The sequence below is a fragment of the Perna viridis genome, chromosome 3 (genome assembly GCF_037379345.1).
Source record: "Perna viridis isolate PV_CMFRI_1.1 ecotype Kerala chromosome 3, ASM3737934v1, whole genome shotgun sequence".
NCBI lineage: Eukaryota > Metazoa > Mollusca > Bivalvia > Mytilida > Mytilidae > Perna > Perna viridis.
This window is the reverse complement of record NC_142447.1, coordinates 34,701,198-34,725,320: the sequence shown is the minus strand read 5'-3', so window position 1 is coordinate 34,725,320 and position 24,123 is coordinate 34,701,198. Positions and strand designations below refer to the sequence as shown.

Genomic DNA, 24,123 nt, shown 5'->3' with positions numbered 1-24,123 from the left:
CCTGCTTCACATTGCTAGAGCTTTAGTATTTTGACTGGTGTCTTGTTTCCCTGATCTTCAGTTTTATGTAAGCCCGTCTTTTTGAATGGGACATATTATGGTATACCAGTGTCTAAAGTTCACACATTGCACAATTACTCAAAAAATGCTGCTCTTTTTGTAAAACTTTTGAGAACTTTCTTTCTATTGATGTGAGCTTTGATTTTCATAAATTTCAGGTCTTTAGTTTTTGAGTTATAAGAGTATAAAAACAAAAATTGGGTGATTATCAGTTTGCGGCCTAAACTCAAAAGTAGTTGCACCCATTTCCATGAAAATAGTTTATTTTTATTGAGGTAAGCTCTTAATCAAATTCTTATAAATTTCTTATAAACACGACTATTGTGGAAAAAGGGAGATTTCTCATATTTGCACAATAACTTGAAAACACTTAAAGCAATTTTCATTTAACTTAAATTGTTTAATCATATTAGAGAAAGAACCTTCTGAATTGTATTAAATTTGTGTCAAATATTTAATCTTAATCAAATTTCAGAGCTGTATTGAGCTTGAATTTTGAGTCCATATTTATCCCATATATGCAAGGTTCTACCTCTGTGGGGCATACCTATCTATGTAATTGAATTTTATTCAGTTTTCTACATTGTGTATGAAGCATATCACTTACTTTGAAGTTTTGACCATGTAATTGATTTCTCTGAATTGTCCTGTTATCGGTATAATTTTTGCTGATATTTACAAGTCTTGTTTTGCTGTGTTTGTAACTTAATTTGAAAAGTGGATATTGTTGAGAGTCCCATCAGCTAAGAAAACAACAGGAACTATATAACATTTCTTTATTGTAACCAATGGCTCATTTTTTCAGAAAAATATAACAATGTCAACAGCAAATATACAAACACATGTAGAATTCTTTACAACATATAAAATGCAATTTATGGGACTACTTTTATATAATACAACAATTAACAATGGGGAAGTTTACTTCATACTTATAACTGTATGAATGTGTCAGACCTTAAAATATACAGGGATTTCATATAGTACCAGATCAGATTAAGTTTGGACTTTAATTGGTTGGCCATATATAAAATCAAATGATAAAATCCAGATATCTGAAAAACGATGGCTTAACATGAACAATTAATTTAATGAAAAAGATATTTTTTTCACTTCTCTGTTACTAAATTGAGTTATTTAATACACATACTACAGATGAAATACACATGATTTCGTTTTCAACAGCTCTCTAACTCTTGTCATGAAGTCGTGTATTTTTTACATAACTTCTGCACACTGTAATTGTGCTGTAAATTCAAAATTTATTGCATGGATTAATTATTGCAATTTTGTCATTCATGTTGAAAATTTTGTAAATTGAAAAAAAAACAAGCATCAGAAATATTGAAATTTCTAGAATTTTCTTTATTACTGTGATTTTAAGTAAGTCACATTATTTTGCAATAATAAGCAAGTCACAATAATCTACGAGTTTGCAGTATTTATTTTCCACATTTGCTACCTTTCATGGATTCTTATATTTATGGCATTAATTTATGCAGTTAAAACAATTGATGACTGTTTCATAGAACAAAATTTATTCTTGCAAGTATCATTTTTGGACTTCTTTGTCTACCACAAACTGAGTACACTCTAAAACGTTCTACATTAACAGAAATAACTGGTATTGTATAAAATATCCTTTAAAAAATTGAGTATGCAATAAAGTAATTTCTAAAAGATTTTTTAATGAATTGATATGTACTTCATATTTAAAACTATGTCATTAAAGTACTCTAATAAGTGTATATTCAAGCATTATACATAGAGTAAAGCTTATACTTGTGATCTTATGTAGAAATTTGTGATGAAGCAATCAATATGTGTAAAATATTCTTAATATTATTTTCCTTTACAGAAATGAGTATTTATGGTTATATATATATATCAAAGCTTGAAATTTTATTTAACAAACTTTGAGCCATTACTTAAGTTGTTTATCTATCACACAAATTCAAACCCATACACACACACTTTACATGGTAGTGCAGAACTTTTTGTGGTTTCTAAAGAAATGGCAGTGATTTGGGGAAACATAAAGGGTTAGTTTACTGGATTCTTTATTGCAGATCTACTGTAAATAAGTACTCTGACAATGAACTGCCACTAAAGTTACTGAATAAACACTTAAAAGTTAATTATATTATAGAAAGTTCATGTATTTAAACAAGATTGAATACTACTGGGTAGTAAAGGGAGCTAACCATGAAAACTGTTTATGACAATTAAGTGAAGTACAACCTATAATCTAATGAGGTAGTTTTATTGAGCATTACACATTCCTGTGGCATAGCTAGCATGTATAAACCAATCTTTTTAAAACACATGATATATTCAACCCCCCCTTTTATTGCAAAATGAATTAATCTATTTCATATTACCAACTGGCTATACCACTGCTGTAAGTTCAAGCTTACCACAAAAATGGCAACAAACTTGCAGGAAAATGATGTTTTAAAAATGGCCTACATTGGCTATACCATTTTTCATTTTTTTTTCATGTCAAATTGATTTATATTAATGACATATTTGTTTTTTGAATGCAATTATTCCATACAAAAATAATTATCATGGATTTCATCTTAAGAGAAATTTGGCACATACAATTACATCTCGACACATGAACACTAAAGACTTACTCACAAATGCATTTCCTCAGGTATTATATACAGATTAATATAAATAAATTATCTACAGTTTATATTTACATAACAATATTAACAACAGTCAGGTATATACAAATATGTAGTATGAAATATGTTAATGTCAGTAATAGGTGAGTATAAAGACATCAAAACTTTGTCTATTCATTTCATGAAGATTTTATATTAAGTATAAAACTGCAGCTTTTTTATTTTATGCTGTTCACATCTTTATACTACTTTAATGAGAAATTACCATAGTTGTATATTTTACCATTAAAGCTGTATTGAATAAAAAATCAGAGCTTAACTCTACATATTTTGAATTTAAGCAAAATAACTATTGACTCTAGGCTTCATCATTTCATTAGAAAGGACTCTGTCTTTTTACATGTAATGACAAAATTAAATGGAGTTCACAACCAAAAAATACATTAATATCTTAATCAGCATTTTTAACGTCTATCAACAAGCTTTGCTTAATGTGTCATGCCACAATGAAAATCCAACTACCACAGCAAGGGCAAGATGACATCCTCCAATGTCAGATGTGTCTGTCTCAGAATGACAGTATTATGCCATGTGGGAGTTCCTACTCCAGGAGCCACGAACCCAGTTTACATTATGCCTACTGCCTTCTGATCACAGACATGATGTTGGCAGTGTATAGGAATTATAATGAATCCATACTTGTATATCATCGCTCTGTTCTGTTTAATTTGGATAGAACTAATGATTCTGAAAACAGAGTAAAATGTCATTAGAAAATTAAATTTATCACGATTGCCAAGAAAACAAGATATCAAAATCTGATGTTGAAGTATATGCATATTACCATGTAATATTCAGTTGTCTTATGGTACTCCCAAATTAACCATCATGATCTGCAATAGTTGGATTTCAAAATTCATCAAATAATTTTTAAACAAGAAAATCAACTATTCAGTGATCCTAAGTGGACATTTTCAGTATAATTGACACTTTAACTCTAAATCTTAATGAAACCCAGTGTTGTCTGCATACACAGATTTGTAACGAAAACAATAAGAAAATGGATACTGTTAGTCTCTTACTTTGTAAATCCAAATGGAACGCCTAATGACTATAGAGTACTCACTTTTTTGACAATATTTTCCATAGAAAGCATTAGAACACAGACATTTATTGTTGATACATCGCCCGCCATTCAGACAGCTTTGTTTACAGACTTTTTTATGACAGTTTTTTCCTGCATAACCATCTCTACATTGACATACACCAGGTTTTACACATTCCCCAAAATCACCACAACCATATTTACAGATTGCTGAAAAATTTAAAAAAAATTAATACAGGGATAAAAAAACAATAAAAAAAATTACATGTCAAAAATTAAGCTGATCACTTAAAAAGATTTTGTATCAGGTGATTAAACTGGTTATGAAATGTTATTGAAATTTTACGCCTACCTAGGTATTTAATGGTGCTAAAATTACCTTAATTACATTTCAAAGTACCTTCATGAGTTTAAACAGCTATAAATGATGTTCCTTGTAGGATTACTTACGTATTTGACATACAGCCCCTTTATAACCACTAGGACACTGGCAGAAGTTAGGTCCCTTACATTTACCACCATTCAAACATTTAGCTGAACATAAAGCTGATGTCTTCTTCTCTGTAACACAAAATCACCAAGACTTTAACATTTCAGTCACAAAACTTATTGATAGAAAATTCATCAGAAAACAGTAAACAAAATGTAGTAGTCCTGAAAACAGATATATTTCACTACCCTAATCTGGTGATTCTGGATGTTGACAATGGTCTGTAAACTTTGATTCAATAATAGTTTTGCAACTTTTACAACATATCATGTAAATGCAGATCAATGCCTGACAAGTGTCTTATTACCAACAACATAGCTATTAAGGAGATAGACCTAAGGTAATGGACACAACTCTTACTAATCATTTGAATGTTTGTATTCAGCATTTTATATCAATCTCATGTAAACATCAAAGTAACTTGGACTGATTTCATTCTGTTTCAAATGAAAGCTTGATAGACTTTGGTGAAATTGAATGTGATACAAACATATCACTGATGTGCAGGTCCGGGTGTTAAAAGAATAGGCCTGCAGCAGCGCTAAGCTTGTCATAAAAGGCGACTAAATAGTGCTCAGAACCCTAGCCAGGGACTAGGGTGCTTTGCCCACAGAGCAACTGGGATGTGTACCCCAGGTGGTTGAATGGGGTACCCCTGGCATGTTACATGCTGGGGTTGTCAGGCTATAATACGGAAAACCTGACCGCAAACCATAGTGGTGCACCGTGTTGGGAAAGATGCCACGTTCCTCGCACGTTAAAGAACCCTACTGTGGTATTCTCCCGAAGTAAGAACCATAGGGCTCCGCCACAGGAGGCTAAATTGCCTGACCCTACCCACCTCTCTCTATTTCAAGTTTCAATCAAAATTTGTCGACCCCATTGCCCTTGTGTCCCATCCCTTTTTCATTTCATCATCATTTCATGTTCATTTTATCATCAATTTCATGTTCATCGTCTGAATATAGCTGAAATATTGCTGCTCGGACGTTAAACCCCAACAAACAAACAAACAAACAAATTGATTTCAAGAGTTATGTCCCTTACCCTAGGTCTACCTCCTTAAACTCTATTGCATTCACAAATTTTTATTTACTGAAAGTTCCTGCCAGCACTGTATTCTACTTACTAGATTTTCTTGTCTTTTTCTTACAACACAGCACCCCAGTTGTAACACCCTCTTTATAGAAACATCCAGATGAAGTCTCTGATCGCTTGAAGACATCCACTCTACCAGTGGCCAGACATGACTGTCTCTTTGTCTGATACCTCAGTCTACCACAGGTCCTACCAAAACCAGCCATGTTCTTTTCTCTGCATCTAAAGAAATAAATAAACTTAGATTAATACAACTTTACTTTGAACAAATGCAGCATGAGAAAAGTCCATTACTGGGTACACGTGTTTAAGTCTTTAGACTATCTTCATTCTATATTTTCTCTTTCAGTTGCAATATCAATACAGACAGCATCCTCTATACATGTAGGATTTAAAGTATGTTAAGTTTTTGTTTGTTTGTCTGTGATCACACGTAACAAGAATTTGGACCTTGCTTAGAATGACAATGACTATAATATAATTGTACATTTAATGGAATTTGTATCTATCAAGTATAAGAACCTACTTTTTACAATTTCCTTTGCGTACAGCAGCATTGTAAGCATAACAACCATTTAAATCTAACATATCCAGCCATTTCAGTTCATGTAAAATATTTTTGTCATTAGGGTTACAAACTCTCCATCCCTTCTTACAGAGTGACCTCCCTTTCCTCACATGGCCTTCCCATTTACCAGCACAGGCATGGACATCTCTGTGTAACTCCAATCCTTCACTTGTTCCATCTTTGCACCCTGAACTGTACTCTACAAAAGGCAAGAATTTGATAAATAATTTTAACATTTACTGAGCCAAGTTCAAAGCCAAAAGTAAAATGGTAAGCTTAGTAATCTGATCTATTTCCAATTTACAATAAGTCATAAGAGTTAACAGTACTGAATAGAGTTATCTCCCTTGTGCCACTTACCTCTGACAATAACTTGCGAAGAAGCCATATCAATACCCTCAGTATTAATTACTTCACAACTGTAAAGGCCTGTATCAGATTTCTTAGCCAGAGTCACAAGCAAATCCCCTGTAATTTAAAAAAAAAAGAAAACTAACTTAAGAAATTTACAAATGTGTCATATGTTCAAATGATTAAAGTCTTAACATCTACCCTGGGATATCATTTCTTCCGACAGTTGTACAACATTTAAAGATAATATAGAAATATTTCAATATTCAAAAAAATTTTTTGTTTAGAAAACTAAAAATTATGACAGTCTTCTCTATGAAAAATGCTTTTCAACGAAATAATTTACAGATTAGAGCAGTGAAGAATATTTAACTTACCAGAAGGAAGAGTTTGTATCCTGGTATTTGATTTAGATATTTGTGTACCATCCTTATACCATTGGATTCTAGGTATTGGGGAACCAGTAGCTTGACAAGTCAACAGGAAAATCAAACCTGTGTTCACTTCAATTCTCTCCTTGGGCTTTACCACTATTTTGGGCTTTCTTGCTGCAATAGATATTATTAACATGAGATGGAAGATTAAAATCAGAAAATTTAAACAAGTATTTGAAACAAATTAAGATACCATATATTATAACTTTTCTGCACTGTGACATTCGAAATGAAGAGATAATATTTATGAAAATAAACTAGGTTTATATTATGGCATTTTAATGATCAGTGATTCAGTGCTAACACAAATACAGCATACAACATTTACCTTGATTATATGGAATCTTCCTACTGTTACAATTTTCAGTTGAGGAAAAAAAACATGCTCAAGACAAAACATATACTACTAAATAGAACTTTAATATAAAAGGGGAGAAACAACACCTAAAATTATCTTTTTTATTTGTAGAAAGGTAAGCTCTGTGAATTTATTTCAATGCAAGGATTGTATAAGAAAAAAATCCTGTAAGGTAATCTGGAATTTTTAGGAAAACCCAAAATTGTACGTTATTTTCCCAGTAATATTGCAAGTTCAATACTGGTAAGTAAAATAAGGATTCAATATAAAACTAGGTCAATGAGTCAAAGAAAACCCCTGAAAAACGGAACAGATGAGCATAGGAAACACATCAAGAAGATTTACTGATACTAACACTTACAAACATTCTTACTTATCTATTAACACAGAGATCTCTTAAATAAATTTAATTTTTTACTGGTGATTTACAATTTGATATTATAATCTATGCCAAATATCCTACTAAATATGTTGCAAGGCTGTAACATGATATAAAAAAGTACTTTAAAACAAAACTTCTAGAGTTTACTGTTGCCTATAGATACGCAAGGATTTAGTAGCAAGGTTTGGACAATTTAATTAGATTTCTAACAACTGGTACTGTATCAAATCAATAGCCCTGTCTTATCAAGCCCTCTACAATTAAGATTTACAGCAGTTTAGTGGTGTATAATGAAAGGTTTTCTGATGATAATTGTATTAATTGGGTAAGATTAATAGGTCCTGGTCAGTATGATTTACTACAGATTATAGTAGATTTGTCAGGACATTAGGTTCTATCGTCACATAATGTTGGAATGTGGAATTTAGTCAGACCACATACAGCCTTGTCCAATTATCACATTGCTGCTAATGACTGAACCCCGTATAAACAACCATTCATACTTCTGGTAGCCTTGGTTTCCAAAGGTGTTTTGTAACTCTAAGAAGAAGGTGATACTAAAAATACCCATAATATCATTTTTACACCAAGAAAAAAAACTTTCTTGAAGAATCACTTAATCTTTCCTGATGAATGCAAAATTAATATTACCCAAAATATCAATTCTCACAGCAATATCTCACTAAGATAAATCCTTGTATGCAATATATATGAAAGTTCATGTCTCCATAAATATTACTTAAATCTGTCTTAAACATACACTACACATCATATGAATGAATATAACAGTTATTGAAACTGACATCAATATTTCAAAGCTGTTCATTGATTACATCCTTTTGCTTTTAGGTTGATAAAAATATTTTCAAACTGATGAAACATCAAATTTTATTTTGGTTGAGAAACAATACACTGGCTATGCAAATAATTAAAAAATCATTTCCTCTATAAATTCTACCACTTTTAATATTCCGCTTCTGGTTTTTATGCAAAAATGATGTCTGAATGTGCTACTAATCTGTCTCTGTATGCCTCAACACCACTATTATGCAGTTAGTTCATTAATGCTCTTAAGTGACCTACAAGAAGGGACTTGAGCCTAAGTGCAGTTATGTGCCAAAAATATTTTTTAAAAATCAATCAATTTGAACCATTATATAACTAACACTACCGTTTATAATGGCTGACTTACTTCATGCCTTTTTTCAGCAACTAACACTACAGTTTATAATGGCTGGCTTACTTCATGCCTTTTCTCAGCTTAATGTTTCAGACTATACATAATCATGGTGTAAGACATATAAGATGTTATGATCATGTTCTTTAAAGTTTATCCTACAATTTGCTCTAAATAGTAACAAAGTATTGATAGGTAGAATGATAAAAATCACTTTCTAGATGTCTGGTGGAGTAAAAAAAAATTACCAGACAGATAAATGTAGAGCTACAGTGCAGACAGAAAAAACAACTAATGATGATTCTAATTACTTGGGAGATCAAACATCATTTTAATCTATAGTTAGTCAACTCTTGTTAATTACTCAAGATTAATATAAACATATCATATGAAACTACATGGTGTTATGGCAAAGAAATACACCAAGTTACTGCCAAATTCTTATTTTCTTTTACCAGTAGAGTAATCACTGCGGCAATTGATGCATATTTTTTTTGTCTCTTAAAAATGGCTATCTCACATTGACAGTAGTACTGGTAAACTGACAGTAAACAAGAACTATTTAAATTATCCCATGAAATTATAAAACAAAGGAATGGTTTAAACACCTACAATGACGATGAATTCTAAATTATAGATTCATGGTCAACCAAGGCATGTTTTTGTCACCAATTGATGGCCTGAATAAGTAAGAAACTAATAAAGTTGACGCCTAATAAAGTAGAAATTTCAACATTTGGTTGTCTATGTAACTTTAATCTGATTTCCACAACTTTGTAATGTTAGATGTTAATCAGAAAACAAAATATTTAATGACAAAGGATCATAATTCATTATCCTTCCCTTCAGTACATCGTCTCTGTTTACCAGGCATTTGTTTAACACCAGGTAAATATCATCTTGACTAATATTTTATGTATTGAGAATTTATGGTCAACTTCACTTAACATGATCCTTAACAAAAGATTTATACTTGTAATTCTAAAAAATCAATGGGAAAATTTCTGAATCAGTCTTGGTCAATTTGAGTTGACAAATTACATAGAATTATCAAATTTACCATGCAATGGTTATGTATTGTTAGGGGATAAATAAGACAAAATGACAAAAAGAAATTTTAAAACTGTCCTAAAATCATGTGGAGAGCAAACAGTTTGAATAGTTCGGAAGTCTAAGAACCAGTGTTCTGAAAGTTAAGATAGAAAATGTAATAATAATATTTTCATGAACTTAAACTTAACCCCTTTACTTGGTTTTCCACAGTCAATTTATATTGGCACTAACATAATGATAACAGAGGATTTGAATGTTGCCATGTCTACCATTTACATGGGCAGCCCTGATTAAGCAACTTACTTGCCATCTTACAGCACACAACACCATTGATATTAGGCTTAAAATGGCAGGCTTGATTGAAATGTGAATCCACACAACAACTGGAGTCAATTCTTCCTCCACGAATACATGACGTCTGCCCAAAGTTCTGATGAGGACAACCCCGCCCTATACCTGCCATATCATCCTGTAAAACAAAGAAAAGAATTGATAGGATATCAATGATCAGTTCCAACAGTCTCTACATACACCTGTCCTAAAAAAGAGAAGACTGAAAAAAAAAGACAACATTGCAAACATCTATAGCCAAATAAAACGAAAAAAAATTTAATTATATTGTGAGAGATTTTAATCTTTTCTTTCAATATTAAAGTGTCAGGCCAAACAAATGTATGCAATGAACTCAGTATTTGTTCAGTAACTATCATAATTCTTGATGATAGATCAGGTGCAATTTGAGAGCAGCATTAATAATATAACAAAGGTGAAAACAGACATTACGAAGGAGATGGGGTCAATTAATAGTTCTTTATGGTAGAAAATGCATGTGAGGTTGTTAAAGTTAATGAGGTAATGTGACTTCCTGTATTTAGAAACTGTTTCATGAAGAGGATCCAATGGTTAGGGTATGCATAGTTTTTTTTCTGTTCATTGATACTACAATTTCAGGAATCTAACTGTGGTAAAGAATGGTCTGCAGGTGTACAACAGAAATAAAGAAGTTTATCATCCTGTAATTCACTGCAAGAGTGTCTTACTGTTTTAGGTACATAAATATATGTTTGGCTAGTTTGTTAGACTATAAAATGATGAAAAGGTCAATAGATCACTTAAAAAGAAAGGGAAATAACTTGAACAAAATATATAAGATCTGTTTGCAGATTTTAAAATTGTTGTTCTGAAGAACACTTGATATTCATTAAACAAAAACCTATTCTAAACGATACAACCAGCGTAAAAAAGTTACATGACAATGTACAGTTAATCTCTATGTTAATACCCTCTCTTCATGATGCAGTGCTATTAGTTCCACATAATTACTGCCAGAAATATAAATGACTGATTGTAATAAAAACAACCATGTTGGCTGCTTTGGACATGCTTTGCATAACTGGGAAATGAGCAGTGACATTTCTCTGTCAGTCATAAATCTAACAGCCAAACTCACAGTAGTATATCTACTTCCAAAATCTCCGAGCCAGAATTAATTAGTCTTTGACTTTGTAACTTTATACCAGTTTTCTACCATAGCCAGTACTTTCGTTTTACATAGAACTTATATGAGTGTAAAATCATCCTTTTAAATATCAGCCAAGCCCTCAGTATTTCTACATGATAACCATCACGACTTTTCTACCTTGCATTCATCATAAAACATTTTGAAGTTCCTAAACAGATCACACAGCAAGTGAATTTACAAATCCTACTAAGATTTATAATTAATATTTACCAAATATTTAAAATCATTTATTCAATATAGGTCCTTTTTACAGTTAATCACCAGACCATAGACTATAAATGTTACATACCCAGAATGATGGGTTGAGAAACAGGTTCTTATTCTCCTTTAGAAATGTTTATATGATGTAAAGACCAAAAACAATTTATCTTACAGGTAATGACTGTTAAATTGGTTATCATTTTCATTATCAGAAATAAAAAATAAGTCATTAAAGAGAAGTCTGTTTATTTCATTCCATAAAACGGAAATCCACCAGATTTTCCAATTCAATTAAATCTTTTGTCAAAGTTTGAATCATAGAGAGTTAATTTTCTAAATCAAATCATTCCTACATTGAGTATTCATAAAAGAATATGTAAAATATCACTTCATTTTTGGTCATGCAACATTAAGAAGTGAGAGCTTCCATATTTATCTTCTTTTAATAAAATCCGAAATAGAAAAGATTATATTATAACCAGCATCTAAAAGAAGGTGTAAAGTACAGACAAATTTATGGAAACAGATATTCCATTCTAAAGCCAGTGGGTATTATCAGTCATTGAGACAAAAGAAACATTAGGGTTGACCATAACACTTAATTATGTTTCCTCTATACCCAAGTCCTCTCAACAACATTCAAGTAAAACATAATTTCTGTTATCCTATTAATTGTTAACAAAGTTTTTTTTCTTCAATATAATGGTACTTTCAAAGCACATGAGAAGTATCTTGGTGCTAATAGTGTATGAATTATCATGCCTACACCTGGTTTTCAATATTATCAGTGTTGCCAACAAATATTTACTTTTATATCTCATTCCATAATTAATTACTGCTACAGAAGACACATTCCAGGTGTAAAAATTACCTGAATGTTTATACAATTAACACCTATTTTAAAACACATCGATGACAATGTTGACAAGATTATCATGGGTAATCAGCTGTTGATCTTGATTGAGAGCTAGAAACCAATTCTTTGTAGACTTTAACTATTGAACCTTACAGACCTCAGATAAAAATAACACATTACAGGAGCACTCAAGACTCTAGCCCACATATGATCAAAATCTATGGAATTCTCAGCTTTGTTTGGGGTACCTTGGTATTTTGCTTGAAGTACACTGTTCCTGTTTATTTTTTACATTGAGCATGATTTAGCAGAATATTTGAGAAAAGACATGGTCCAATATTTCTTATAAACAGAGTCCCTTTTATAAGAAGTGTCCACATTTTATCTAATAAATCTAGAAGAGATAAACTTGGTCCTCCCTAGATTTAATGGCATTGGGCATAGGAAACATACCTTTAAAATGTCATCAAATCGTATGCACCATTAACATTTTCTAATTTAGAACTCTTGGCTATGCAGTTTCTTTGGAATTCTAATATTTTAAGGAAAAATTCTCACAGATGGATATTTTCATCTCTTCTAAATATTTTCTACTGTATGAAGTTTATATTATTAAAAGCAATAAACCAATAAATTATAACAAAAGGAAAGTAGTATATAATCAAATAGAGAGCATATTGTAAATCTGTCAAATGTTTTGTATGATTAATTCCATACTATAAAATAAATTGCAGTGTAACACTTTTTTTTTCATTATTATTCAACAAAGGTTTGTACACTGTACCACAAAAGAGGCCCTGATAATAGACTTAGTATGTTATCAAAGATAGCAAAGCTGTTATGATATTTTTTGGGTGATGCTAGTAATGGTATTTTTAACAGTTCAATTAGTACACACCTGTCCATAATCCTCCACACATTTCTGACATTTGCCACCATCTTGAGCAGCATTTATGGCATAACAACCCTGTACTGATATAGCCTCCTCCCATGAAATAGTCCTTAGTAAATCAGAGTCTTGATAGGAACAAACTTGCCAACCTGCAGCACACAGATGGCTGGAATTGTTGATATGACCTTTCCATTGACCTTGACATGTAGCAATTTTCTCATGTCCATATAACCCTTTCTGAGATCCATCTGAACATCCTGAGCCTAGTGGAGAAAATAGAGTAAATTTATTTTTAAATTTGAAAATTACCGGTACCCATTTTATCAATCATTATCACATGGAAGAGTGATGGCCCTTGATGATTTATACAGGTGTGCTTGTCAGGTAAATGACTTTCCACAGTAGGCGTCTTCACTCTGTTCTTCTTCAAAGTGTGAAGGATTTTTATCTATGATTATCAGATATGACATATTATGACACCCTACTACTTAACTTTAACAATCATACATTTTCAGATAAAATGTCAAATTTTGTGATAGTGGATGATGATTTGCATTTATTTCAATATGCAAGCAAATGACTCCAACTTTGACTGATAGAAATGTCAAACTTTAGAGACAAAGATATTTTTTTCACATGAAATGCAAACTTTGACTGACTTAAAATGAGACAGTTTTAGAGGAGATAATTCGAAGTTTTAAGAAAGACAACTCTTACCTGGTACTTTGATATGATTGTAAGATGAAACATTAACTGTAAGGATGACACAGATAATTGAGATGATGATCAGCAGTTCCTCATACATGGTGACCTAAAAACAGTATATGTAAACTATATCAATACTGTACAGCAAATATATTTAAATAAAGTTACACATAGTTCTACTGACAACCAAGATTAGTACTTTGTTACTCCTATGAAATCAACTTTTAACTTAACACAATTATGTATGATTTTTTAAACAAGCCAGAATTTAAAAATAAACAAAAGGTTTCTTTTTTATAAACAAATGACTCACAATATTTAACTTATGAACTGGATATAAATCTCATTTAACTACACAATACCTAAAAGATTGTTAGATGAAACAGAAGACAATTAGTGGAACTGTTAATTCTGGTATTTTGCATATTTTAAGTGTCACACAAGGCCGTAACTTAATACAAAATAATGATTATTGTTAACTTACAAATTTTAGCAGAAATAATTTGGAAATAAAATAATTTCCAGAAAGTTTTGTAAAACATTTGTTCCCAAGTAAATCACTGAAATCTTACATGTAATAGAAATTGAGTATATTGTTGCCCTCTTTATATGGATGTAAACAGTTAGGTAAAATTGTGTTAGTATATGAGATTATATAGATTAACATTTTGGAAGAAATTTAATTACAAGGTTTTTTGCCAAACCACAATACCACAAATATTGGTATCCCCTGAAAATAAATATTTTGATATAGCAGTCAATTGTATTATCAGTTGTCTAAACCAGTATAAAAAAACAGTGGGCCATATGAATTTTTGACTTAAATAATCAATGCAACTGGCTACAGACTAAAATCCCTCTAATCCATAGGTATCCAACTGAAATAACTTTGTAGTCTCTGGGGTGGCCTTTACATTCATCTGTACCCAAAAATATGTTAAAAAGAAATGTGTAAGTTCAATGAGGTCAACAATTACCAAGAAAATTATAGCTGTTCACATAAACTACCATAACCTGTAACCTTTGTATTGGAAAAAATAATGTCTTTATTTGTACAACTTAATGGGGACAAGTTGGGGACCACCTTAAACCTTGTCGCTATTCTTACTGATCCATAATTGATATATAGATTTGTAAAGATTTAGAAGATGTTTAAAATATCATTTCTTTCTTACAGGATTGATGACCCCAGCTGGTTCTATGATAGAACATATTCAGTAAAACTCAAGGTTAACATTAAAATATACAATAAAGATTAAATCAACATACTGCACTGAGAAAAAAATTCTGATCAATTCTTTCAGCCTTTGCCTGGCCCATGTTTTTAAATACATTTTATGGTATAGATTTTAATGGAAGCTGCAGTGTGCACTTTCTATGTCATATAAGAAGGGAAAATGCTGATATAGAAGGAGACACATGTATTCATAAGAATGATACACCAGATTAAATATTGATATTGGTTTTAGGTTTTCAAACAGTTTGAACGTTAGAGAGGAAAAGTATATCGACAAAGGTCATAGTACTAACAACATATGAATGCCTAAATTATCATGTAAGGGTAAAAGCAAAAAAGGACTTAAAAAGAAATAACATCTGTTAAAAAAGGATTGAAACCTCCTCAAGGATAATAAAAAGGAACAGAGTTTTAAAAATTCAGTTTATGGAGTGCACAAACTACTGCAAACATAAAGTTTATTGCTGGTTTGTTCTCAAGTCAAACATATAGCTAGGAATAGACCCCTATTAAAGAAAATTAACATTAATTTGAGCAAAAGTAAGCTTTACATAAAAGTTCTAGGTACAGGCTGCTCAAGTAAAGGTATATATCTGGTTCTTTTTCTGGTGAGGGAGTTGTATTTACAGAGGGGGTGGACAAATACACAGAAATACAAAGGAATGCACTCTGGTATGGAATGCATTATAGGGATACACCTTAAATGCTAAAAATAACTCAATTCGTAATATCAACAATGGCTTTGAATGGAATATAAGAGTCAATAAAGTTTTGAGTAGGTATTATTGGCAGAATAAATACTGAGAACCTTTGATCCAAAAATTAATTTCTGGCCAAGCCACTATAATCACATACAGATTTTGACAAGCCTGCACTAAACCGCTTTTAAAACTAAAAATGGTGTAAACTATTAGATAGAAAATCTTATATTGTGGGCATTAAAAGAAACTTGTGTTTGTCAAACTATCATGTTGCTCAACTGATCAAAGTGGAGTGAAGCCAAAAAAATTCACTTCTTATCAATCTTATGTAAATTAATTAAAGCCTTATCATAATTCACAAGTTTTCTTTAGCAATGAGCATTAAACTGAAACTGCAGTATCAAATAGCTCTGAACAGCATTATTCAATGATTAAATGAATATCTGCAAAAATTTAATATCATTAGAGAGATAGCTCATAAAAATTAAAACAGATATGTGTAAACTTCATCTAACGGATCAAAATAATTGTGTAAAATGCAAACTAATGTCTATCATATCATATATTACAAAAGAGGTGTATTCACAGAGGGAGGATGAAATAAAATCTAGACATAAAATTGTCACATGCTGCCAACTTAAATGAAGAACAAAACAGAAATAACATCTTTTTTTTTTATCAGACCCTGGATTTTATTAGATTTAAACTGTAGAATTAAACTAAACAGATAAATGGTAGGGTATAAATTTCAAACTAAGTTAACTTGAAGTAGATATTCTAAATATGCTAACATTTTTTTTTCAGGAATTTTATTTCAATTTATTTCATAGGGGAAAGGTTTTTCCCAAAGTTAAAGATTAAAAAATTCCAGCTTATTATATAATTAATATTCATAGATTTTTTAGAGTAAAAAATCTCCCATCAAACTCCCAGTGTTGATGTCCAAGTTTTTAATTAAATATTCAATTTTTGTTTAATCATTATACAGCATCAAATTATTATAAATATCCTTTTGAAATCTGAATCCTCACAAAAATATAATATCTGCCTTAAAAATTGTCAAGGAGTTAAATCAATATTAATTTCCATATTCAACATATTTCATAATGCATCAATATAATATGTACCATAACAATACCTAATGTCCTATCACAGCTCCTAAGAACAAATTTATACAAGGTAAACTTGAATACAAAACAACTGTTCAACAAATGCCTGTACCCAGAAACCTATACTTAGCCGAGGAGCATCGGATTGATTCACACTTAACCCTGATATGAAAGGACAAGTTATGATCCTTTTGATAATGCCTCGGAATCCCGCCTTATTTGTAACGATATTGTGGAATGTTATATAATCGGTATTTAAAACAGGTGCAAATTACAAAGTAGATGTGTAGCAGATGCATTAAGGATGCATATCTACCTATCCATTTCATAGGCACTCTATAATTATTCAAAATATATTTGGTGCAACTTAGGTTGAAGAAAAGACAAATTTCTATGCATATTTAAACTGCACATCAAAGAAATTTAATTTGCATGTTTCAGCACATACATTAAGTCGCCTACTTTATAGAGAGGCAACATGAGAAACATAAGGTATGCTATGATCATATATATATAACTATAAATATAATGATTACATGGTCTCAGTGACATGGGATTAAAATTAACTAATTCAGTGTGAATTTTGAAAATTTTAAGAAATGCATACACAGCAAAAATATCATTACTTTTTAATGCAGCCTAGGGTGTAACTGCATGCTCATGAAAATAAAAAAGTTTTACAAATTAAAAAAACAGATATTATATGAATATATAAATCTGGAAAACATTTCACACCAATTTCCTGAAAACAAAGCATGCCTTACAATTTTTGCAATAAAAAAAATAAGCACTTTTTCACAAAAACATAAATTACATTGATAAGAGAGTTAAAACAAATTTTTCACATTCATGGATGTAAAACTATGTCTTCTTGATTTCAGTTGCTTTTATCTTTCTCCTGTATATTTGTAAGTATGTTTATCACTAAATTAAATCAAGGAAATATTATGTACATCTCGGTACTAAAGACCTTTTGTCAGTGAACATCTCTTTTTTTCTATAAAATAAAAAAAGTTATTTTACCTATTTAGTAATAATATACAAAATCCAAAAAGTAAAGTTCACAATACAATCTGAGATAATCCTTACTCCAATGATAAATTATTAGCATGAAATTTTCTCCTCTCACAAAGCACTAAAACTTAATCCATGCAAAGTGCAATCAAAATGCAATTATCTATTTCAAAGATGTAAAAATATTATGTGTTCTAGCTAAGTAATAAAGTAATAAGTACTCCTAGGCAGCTAATATCCTACACTTAAAGCGTTGACAAGTGGAATAGAATTAACACTACATAGACGATTTTCATTGGCTCAGCTGTCATGTTTTAAAGGTACCCATTTGTTAGGAGGTATAAGTAGTGACTACCTGTGGTTTTGTAAATGACGAGTCAACAAAACTTAATTGAGCCGATAAACATCAGTCAGATAACTTTAGACTACATACCATAAATATGTTTATCTTCCTATTACAGATTCCATGGCTAATACAGTACTATTGTTACACATTCAACTTCTGTTTTCTCTCTCTTCTTAATTTATACATTCCAATCTTAAAAAATGAAAAAAAAATGAATGAAAATGTGAAATTGAAAAATTAGTCAAGCAGACAAGACATGTATTGTAGAAAGTTTTAACGATTCAATTAATTAGGCACTTAGAAAACTGGAGCCACTTTCCACAATACCTGAAGGTTACTCCTATCTACAAGCTTTTCTATTTTTCACACATGGGGGTAAGAGGAATTCTTTCAAAACCTATTTTGATATGATAACAGGTTAAAGTCATGTTTATCTATCCCAGATCTTCCTGTTAGTCTACTAAAAATGAAATATCATAGTGGATATCACTTCTTACATCTGACATGAGTAGTCTGACACAAAACAATCCTTACTTATTTAAAATGATCAGTACATTTCAATAAAATAATCAGAGCTTTTACTCACTGATGATTGAAATGATTCCAATCAAAACTGCACTTTTTCTATGGCTAAAGGCAAACACATCACTAGCTAATTTTCTTTAATCTTTTTCGATAACATAAATATTAAGAGTGATTGCAATCGACCAATAGCATTCTTTTACCTAGAATTTTCTCAGAAGTATTTCACTATCTAGTAGTTATTATTAAGTAATAAGTTAATGATATTATCACCATTTACCTGTTGGTATTGGATAAAAGGTTGTAAATTATTTAACATGATTGTTGCATTAATGTTCAAAATAAGAAGGTCAAATGTGCCAATAGTTTCTTTGGTTTTTTATGTAGATACTACAATATTGCTGACTTAAACAGTATCCTGCTGTACATGCAAACACTATAGGTATGAAGTATGTTTATTGGACCACAGTTCCACCTTGTCAGAAGTGACCAGGTGAGGCCTATTGTTATGCACTCCTGCTATGAAAACTTAAAAGACAACAACTATTTCTTACTTGCTTTTAATCTTCAAGTGATTAGGAGTGGTATTTTAAAAAAGTGGGATACAAGAACGGAGTTCTACACATAGAAATTATTTTTTAAACACACCCATTACAAGCACATCTTCATGGACACATAAAAACATCAAACTTAGAATTGATTTATTTGAAGTTAGAAGACAATGTATATTTTTTTACAGGAATCACATATTGGTACCTGCCATGTCCTACCTCTACAATACTGATCTTGTTTCTACTGACGAAGAACAGCACAGTTTTAAGATCTATCCTTGAATTAATTGCTGTGTCATATATGTAGAAAAATGTAATCAATGAAATCAGATCAAAGATTAACTACCACAGAATGACAGGTGCAGACAGTGCCAAGGTCAGCATTTAATAAAAAAAAACATGATTTATCATCAAAGTATACATTAAACTACATACCTTAATTCAATATGATTAGAAAATTATACAACACCAAATTATCTATGCAAACTAGCAAACACATCTAAAACCTAAAAAAGGTCAAATTAACAAACTAGCTGATTTTGTCAGGATCAATCTTGTCTCTTTAACACATTATAACAAAGGACATGCTTCATTATCTGAGCATTCATGAAACAGTGTAGCAAAAGGACATTATTTTAAGGGACACTTAGCCACACCTTATTTGGAAGAAGTCTTTCACTTGTGTCACGAACTGTAAATCAGGCCTGGGGTTGGTTTCATAAAAACATCTCAAACTGAGATCAGCATAGTGAAGTTCTTTTAATCTATCTTTAACTTAACCATAAAATATTAATACACTGGAAGAGAACAAATGGCTGACAGACTACACCTCAATTTAACTATAATCTACATAGCAGAAGCAACATGAAAATCTCCATTTACTTTACTTAATTATTGCTTGGTAAAGTCTTTTGTCATTGTAACACATCTCCCAAAAATAGTGACAAAGTATAACATTGTAACACATCTCCCAAAAACAGTGACAAAGTATAACATTGTAACACATCTCCCAAAAACAGTGACAAAGTATAATTGTATTACCTCATAGAAACGGTGCCATAGAAACAAAATTCTTAATTATAATCTGAGTTCATTCTACCTAATCTACATTTAAAAAACCTCATTTGTAAACTGGAATTATGATATTTTCTGATACCTTCCAACATCTTAAAAACTAGAAATATAAAAAAAAAAGTGAATTATGGTACAGTTACTGAAATCCATCTAAGTTTTCCTTGACTAGGATCTTTGAAAGTCTTAAATCTGTAATGAATCAATAACTTGGAAAGATCAGTGGTAGAGTCAAAACACATTTATAATACAAAAACTATGAAAATTACACCAGATTGTATACCAAAGATTACAAGTAAGGTGGCTGACTGATGAACTTATGTCGACACTATATAGTACAATGTAAAGTCTGAGGTTAAACTAATCACATAAAATTGACCATACTGACAAGATAGACTATCAGGAATCCTTTGTCTGTGTAACAATAGCATTGGAAGACGTTTCAGTTTCTTGTCAAATATGTATCATTGAGATATGAAGGCGGGAGTTTCACGCCTGACAAAATAGCGACTAAAACTGTAGGATAACATAATGTACATATGATCTGAAATCCAAACAAACATGAAAAAAAGAAAACATCTCAAATGTTGAAGTTCTTTTGTTCTAGTTTGTGTTGAGCAGAATTTTTAACATGAAAAAAGTAAATTAAAGGGATTGAATAAAAGCAGAGACTAAAATTCCCTGGGGTCATGTTCAGAGGTGTAATAAAGCTACAAGTATTTTGATTTAGGGGCATGCAAGCTTAATATTACTGTATTGTGTCTTTCCTTTTTATAATCATTCTTCTATATTAGGTCGTATATGGAAAGTAAATCAACATTCAAAATGCAATCTTTCCATTACCAATGAACAGGTGTGCAAGGCAACAATTTTTGTGGCATATTTATTAGCATTATATGAAGCTTACATTTCACTTGTAAATCATAGCAATATAAAATATATAATTAAGCATTGTAGTGTATAACTTTAGATCATTTTTTTTATTTCATCTGGATGAGTATCATCTGCCTGTGAGGTTGGGCTCAATGTGATTTGTCACCTGATGTTGCCTTTCAGCATTAAAAAAAATCATGTTTAAAACATAATGCACCAATCATTTTACTAGGGAGGGGGTGCTGGGAATTTTTTTAAAAGAATAAAAATTAAGACAAATATTTAGCAAAGATTATTTTTCATTCAGCCATGGAAAAAAAGTGTTTGCCTTACTTTCCATTATTAAACAATGTAGATCACCAAATAAAAACTTCTTAAAATTCTTAAAAGCCAAGGTCCCTTCCCACACCTGAAGAAGAAAATAGTCAATGCCTAATGGTGCCAATTTATCATGACAAATAAAAATGAGAATAAAAGAATAGTTCTAATTCCTCAAAATTTTCCCCCAAATAATAACATTAAGTTGCATAAAGTTGCATGTGTTGTCGTAGTAGACATACCCCCATTCGTACATGAAGTTAACATCAGAGAAAAACCAATATCACTTTCAGCATACTAGTATACCCCATCTATATGAAGCATCACAAAAACATTCTAATCAATCCATCCATTGGGAGCCAAGAAAATTGCAATGAAATGGAAGGCATACAAAATGATTCCAATATACCACCACTCATAGAATGGGGGTATCAAAATACCTGTTTTACAAAATTGTACTACATGTACCTGAAAAACTGGAAGAACCACCTTGTAAGCACTGACAGTTATAAACTGAATAAAACATATTATGTCCTTCATGACTTCTTTCTTCCAAACATATTATGTCCTTCATGACTTTGTTTCCAAATATATTATGTCCTTCATGACTTCTTTCTTTCTAAATATATTATACTTATACATCCATGAAGTAGAATATGACAACAGAATTATCGAAACAGATTGATGAATTGTTGAAATTACTGGGTGTACCTTGAGCCTGGGGTATTATCAAGTTTTGAGAGCACCACTTTTCACAGTGATAAACTGTTAACTTGAATGTATAATACCTTTCACCATACTCACTTATAAAATTCTATACAATACTAAGTGCAGTTGCAATATGTAGGATACACCCAACAATTTTGAGAATATCTTTTATAAAATTTCAACAATAACATAACAAAGCATTTCATATCAAATTTGTAGGAATTTTGTTAAATCATATTTATAATGAGGGAGCCACCCAGTAATTTTGATAAATTGACATGTCCAGGAATGATTTAATTTGCAAATTTGCAAATATTTCACCATTAGATCTGGCCAACCTGGACAGAAAATTTTGGGTGGAATGAATTGTGATAAAAGTACAAATGTATTAATCTTTCAACTGACAGGTCGTTTAATATCCAAGGGTAGGTTGATCAATTATCTACCCTCTTCAAAAGGTATTTGGAAAAAAATTTAGCTGATTACTGATAAGTTTACTAATGGATAAACAGGATCTCTTTTTTTCGTCATTAAGAAATATCTGAATGGTGAAAAATATTTTTATTCTTTTCATACTTTTAATGAATATGTACAACATTTACGTCAACGTGGACAAATGTTGAATGGCCCAAAAAAATATTCCAGTGTAATTCATAACAGAGCTGGAAAAACAACTTTAAACAAAAGGGCTGATATCTATTATACTGTTTACCTGAACAGGTGGTAAATAAAGTTGTTAAGGTGTCAATTTCAATGAACAAACAAAACAGAAATTTGTAAAAAGAGTAGAACAAACAAGTATCACATAACACAGGTCATCTTCTAATGAGATAAGATGTAAATGAGAAAAATATTGTACATCCATGAGAAATATGAATTATTCACTGTTAAACAATCTGGTGTAATAGACAAGTTTCAAAAGAATCAGTCTCGTCGTACAACTGTAAATTATGGACTGGAAAGTTATGAAAATAAGATGAGTCCTTGGACCAGTTTAATGAATGATATCTCAAATCATATTGGTTGTATTATTGTTATTGAAAATGAAATATTAAAAGTACATAAGGTATTTAATGGCATGAGGAAAAATCAGAGTTTAAGATAATAGAAACAAAGGAGTAATTGTATAAAAAGCAAAGGTTCTGAGTTCTGACTAGAGGGTGGACTCATAAAAGACATTGAGCATGATAGTTACCTGATTATCAGGACTTCAAAAGGATCAAACTTCATTATAGAGAGTATGAAGGAAAGCTGAAAAGTCAGAAAGACTGTCTTCCCTACACACATAAACAAATAAGACATATATTTTTTAGGTCAGTATACTAGAAAGATACCAGTAGTCACGGTGGATCCTGGAATTCAAAAAGGTAGGGGTCTGTTCAGTAAACAGCTGCCATAAAAAGCACATGTATACCTCTTTTTTTTCTTTTTTCTTTTGGTATTAAGTTGACAGAACTCGGTAAGAAAAATCCATTATCAATAAGTAAGTTGCATAATTATAAAACTTGAGATCAGAAATTTATAAAAATTGAAAGGGAGCCCTGTCACAGATTTAAATAATTCACCAAACTTGCATGACATTTGCTGAAACAATTTTTGAATTATTATTCAAATTGTGATTGAGGAATGAATCAACAGGATGGTGGACAGAATAAAGCTACACAATACTTTGTCCTGTCTGAAAAGAAATATGAAAATAAAAATGAAAATTTCAAAATAAGCCTGCACACATTGAAAATAATCAATTTCTAAATTAAGGGATTAAGATGCAGAGCTGCCATACAATGA

General features: G+C 31.0%; 1 protein-coding gene across 4 annotated transcripts; it reads right to left on the bottom strand.

The window, feature by feature from the left end:
• Window positions 1-821: 821 nt before the first annotated feature.
• On the bottom strand, window positions 822-18,895 carry LOC148622004 (uncharacterized). 4 transcript variants are annotated; one of them, XM_088571455.1, is made up of 12 exons: window positions 18,879-18,895; window positions 18,380-18,484; window positions 13,898-13,991; window positions 13,187-13,443; window positions 10,013-10,178; window positions 6,683-6,853; window positions 6,315-6,422; window positions 5,913-6,153; window positions 5,418-5,608; window positions 4,249-4,359; window positions 3,820-4,008; window positions 822-3,440 (listed from the first exon to the last, which is right to left on the bottom strand). In XM_088571455.1, the coding sequence occupies exons 2-12, from the start codon at window positions 18,380-18,382 to the stop codon at window positions 3,400-3,402; spliced, it is 1,572 nt and encodes a 523-aa protein (XP_088427581.1). In that variant the 5' UTR covers window positions 18,383-18,484; window positions 18,879-18,895; the 3' UTR covers window positions 822-3,399. The 4 variants fall into 4 exon arrangements, with proteins under 4 accessions (XP_088427581.1, XP_088427583.1, XP_088427582.1 ...); XM_088571457.1 differs by lacking the exons at window positions 18,380-18,484; window positions 18,879-18,895 and adding an exon at window positions 18,168-18,212; XM_088571456.1 differs by lacking the exons at window positions 18,380-18,484; window positions 18,879-18,895 and adding an exon at window positions 17,956-18,161.
• Between the last annotated feature and the right edge of the window lie 5,228 nt (window positions 18,896-24,123).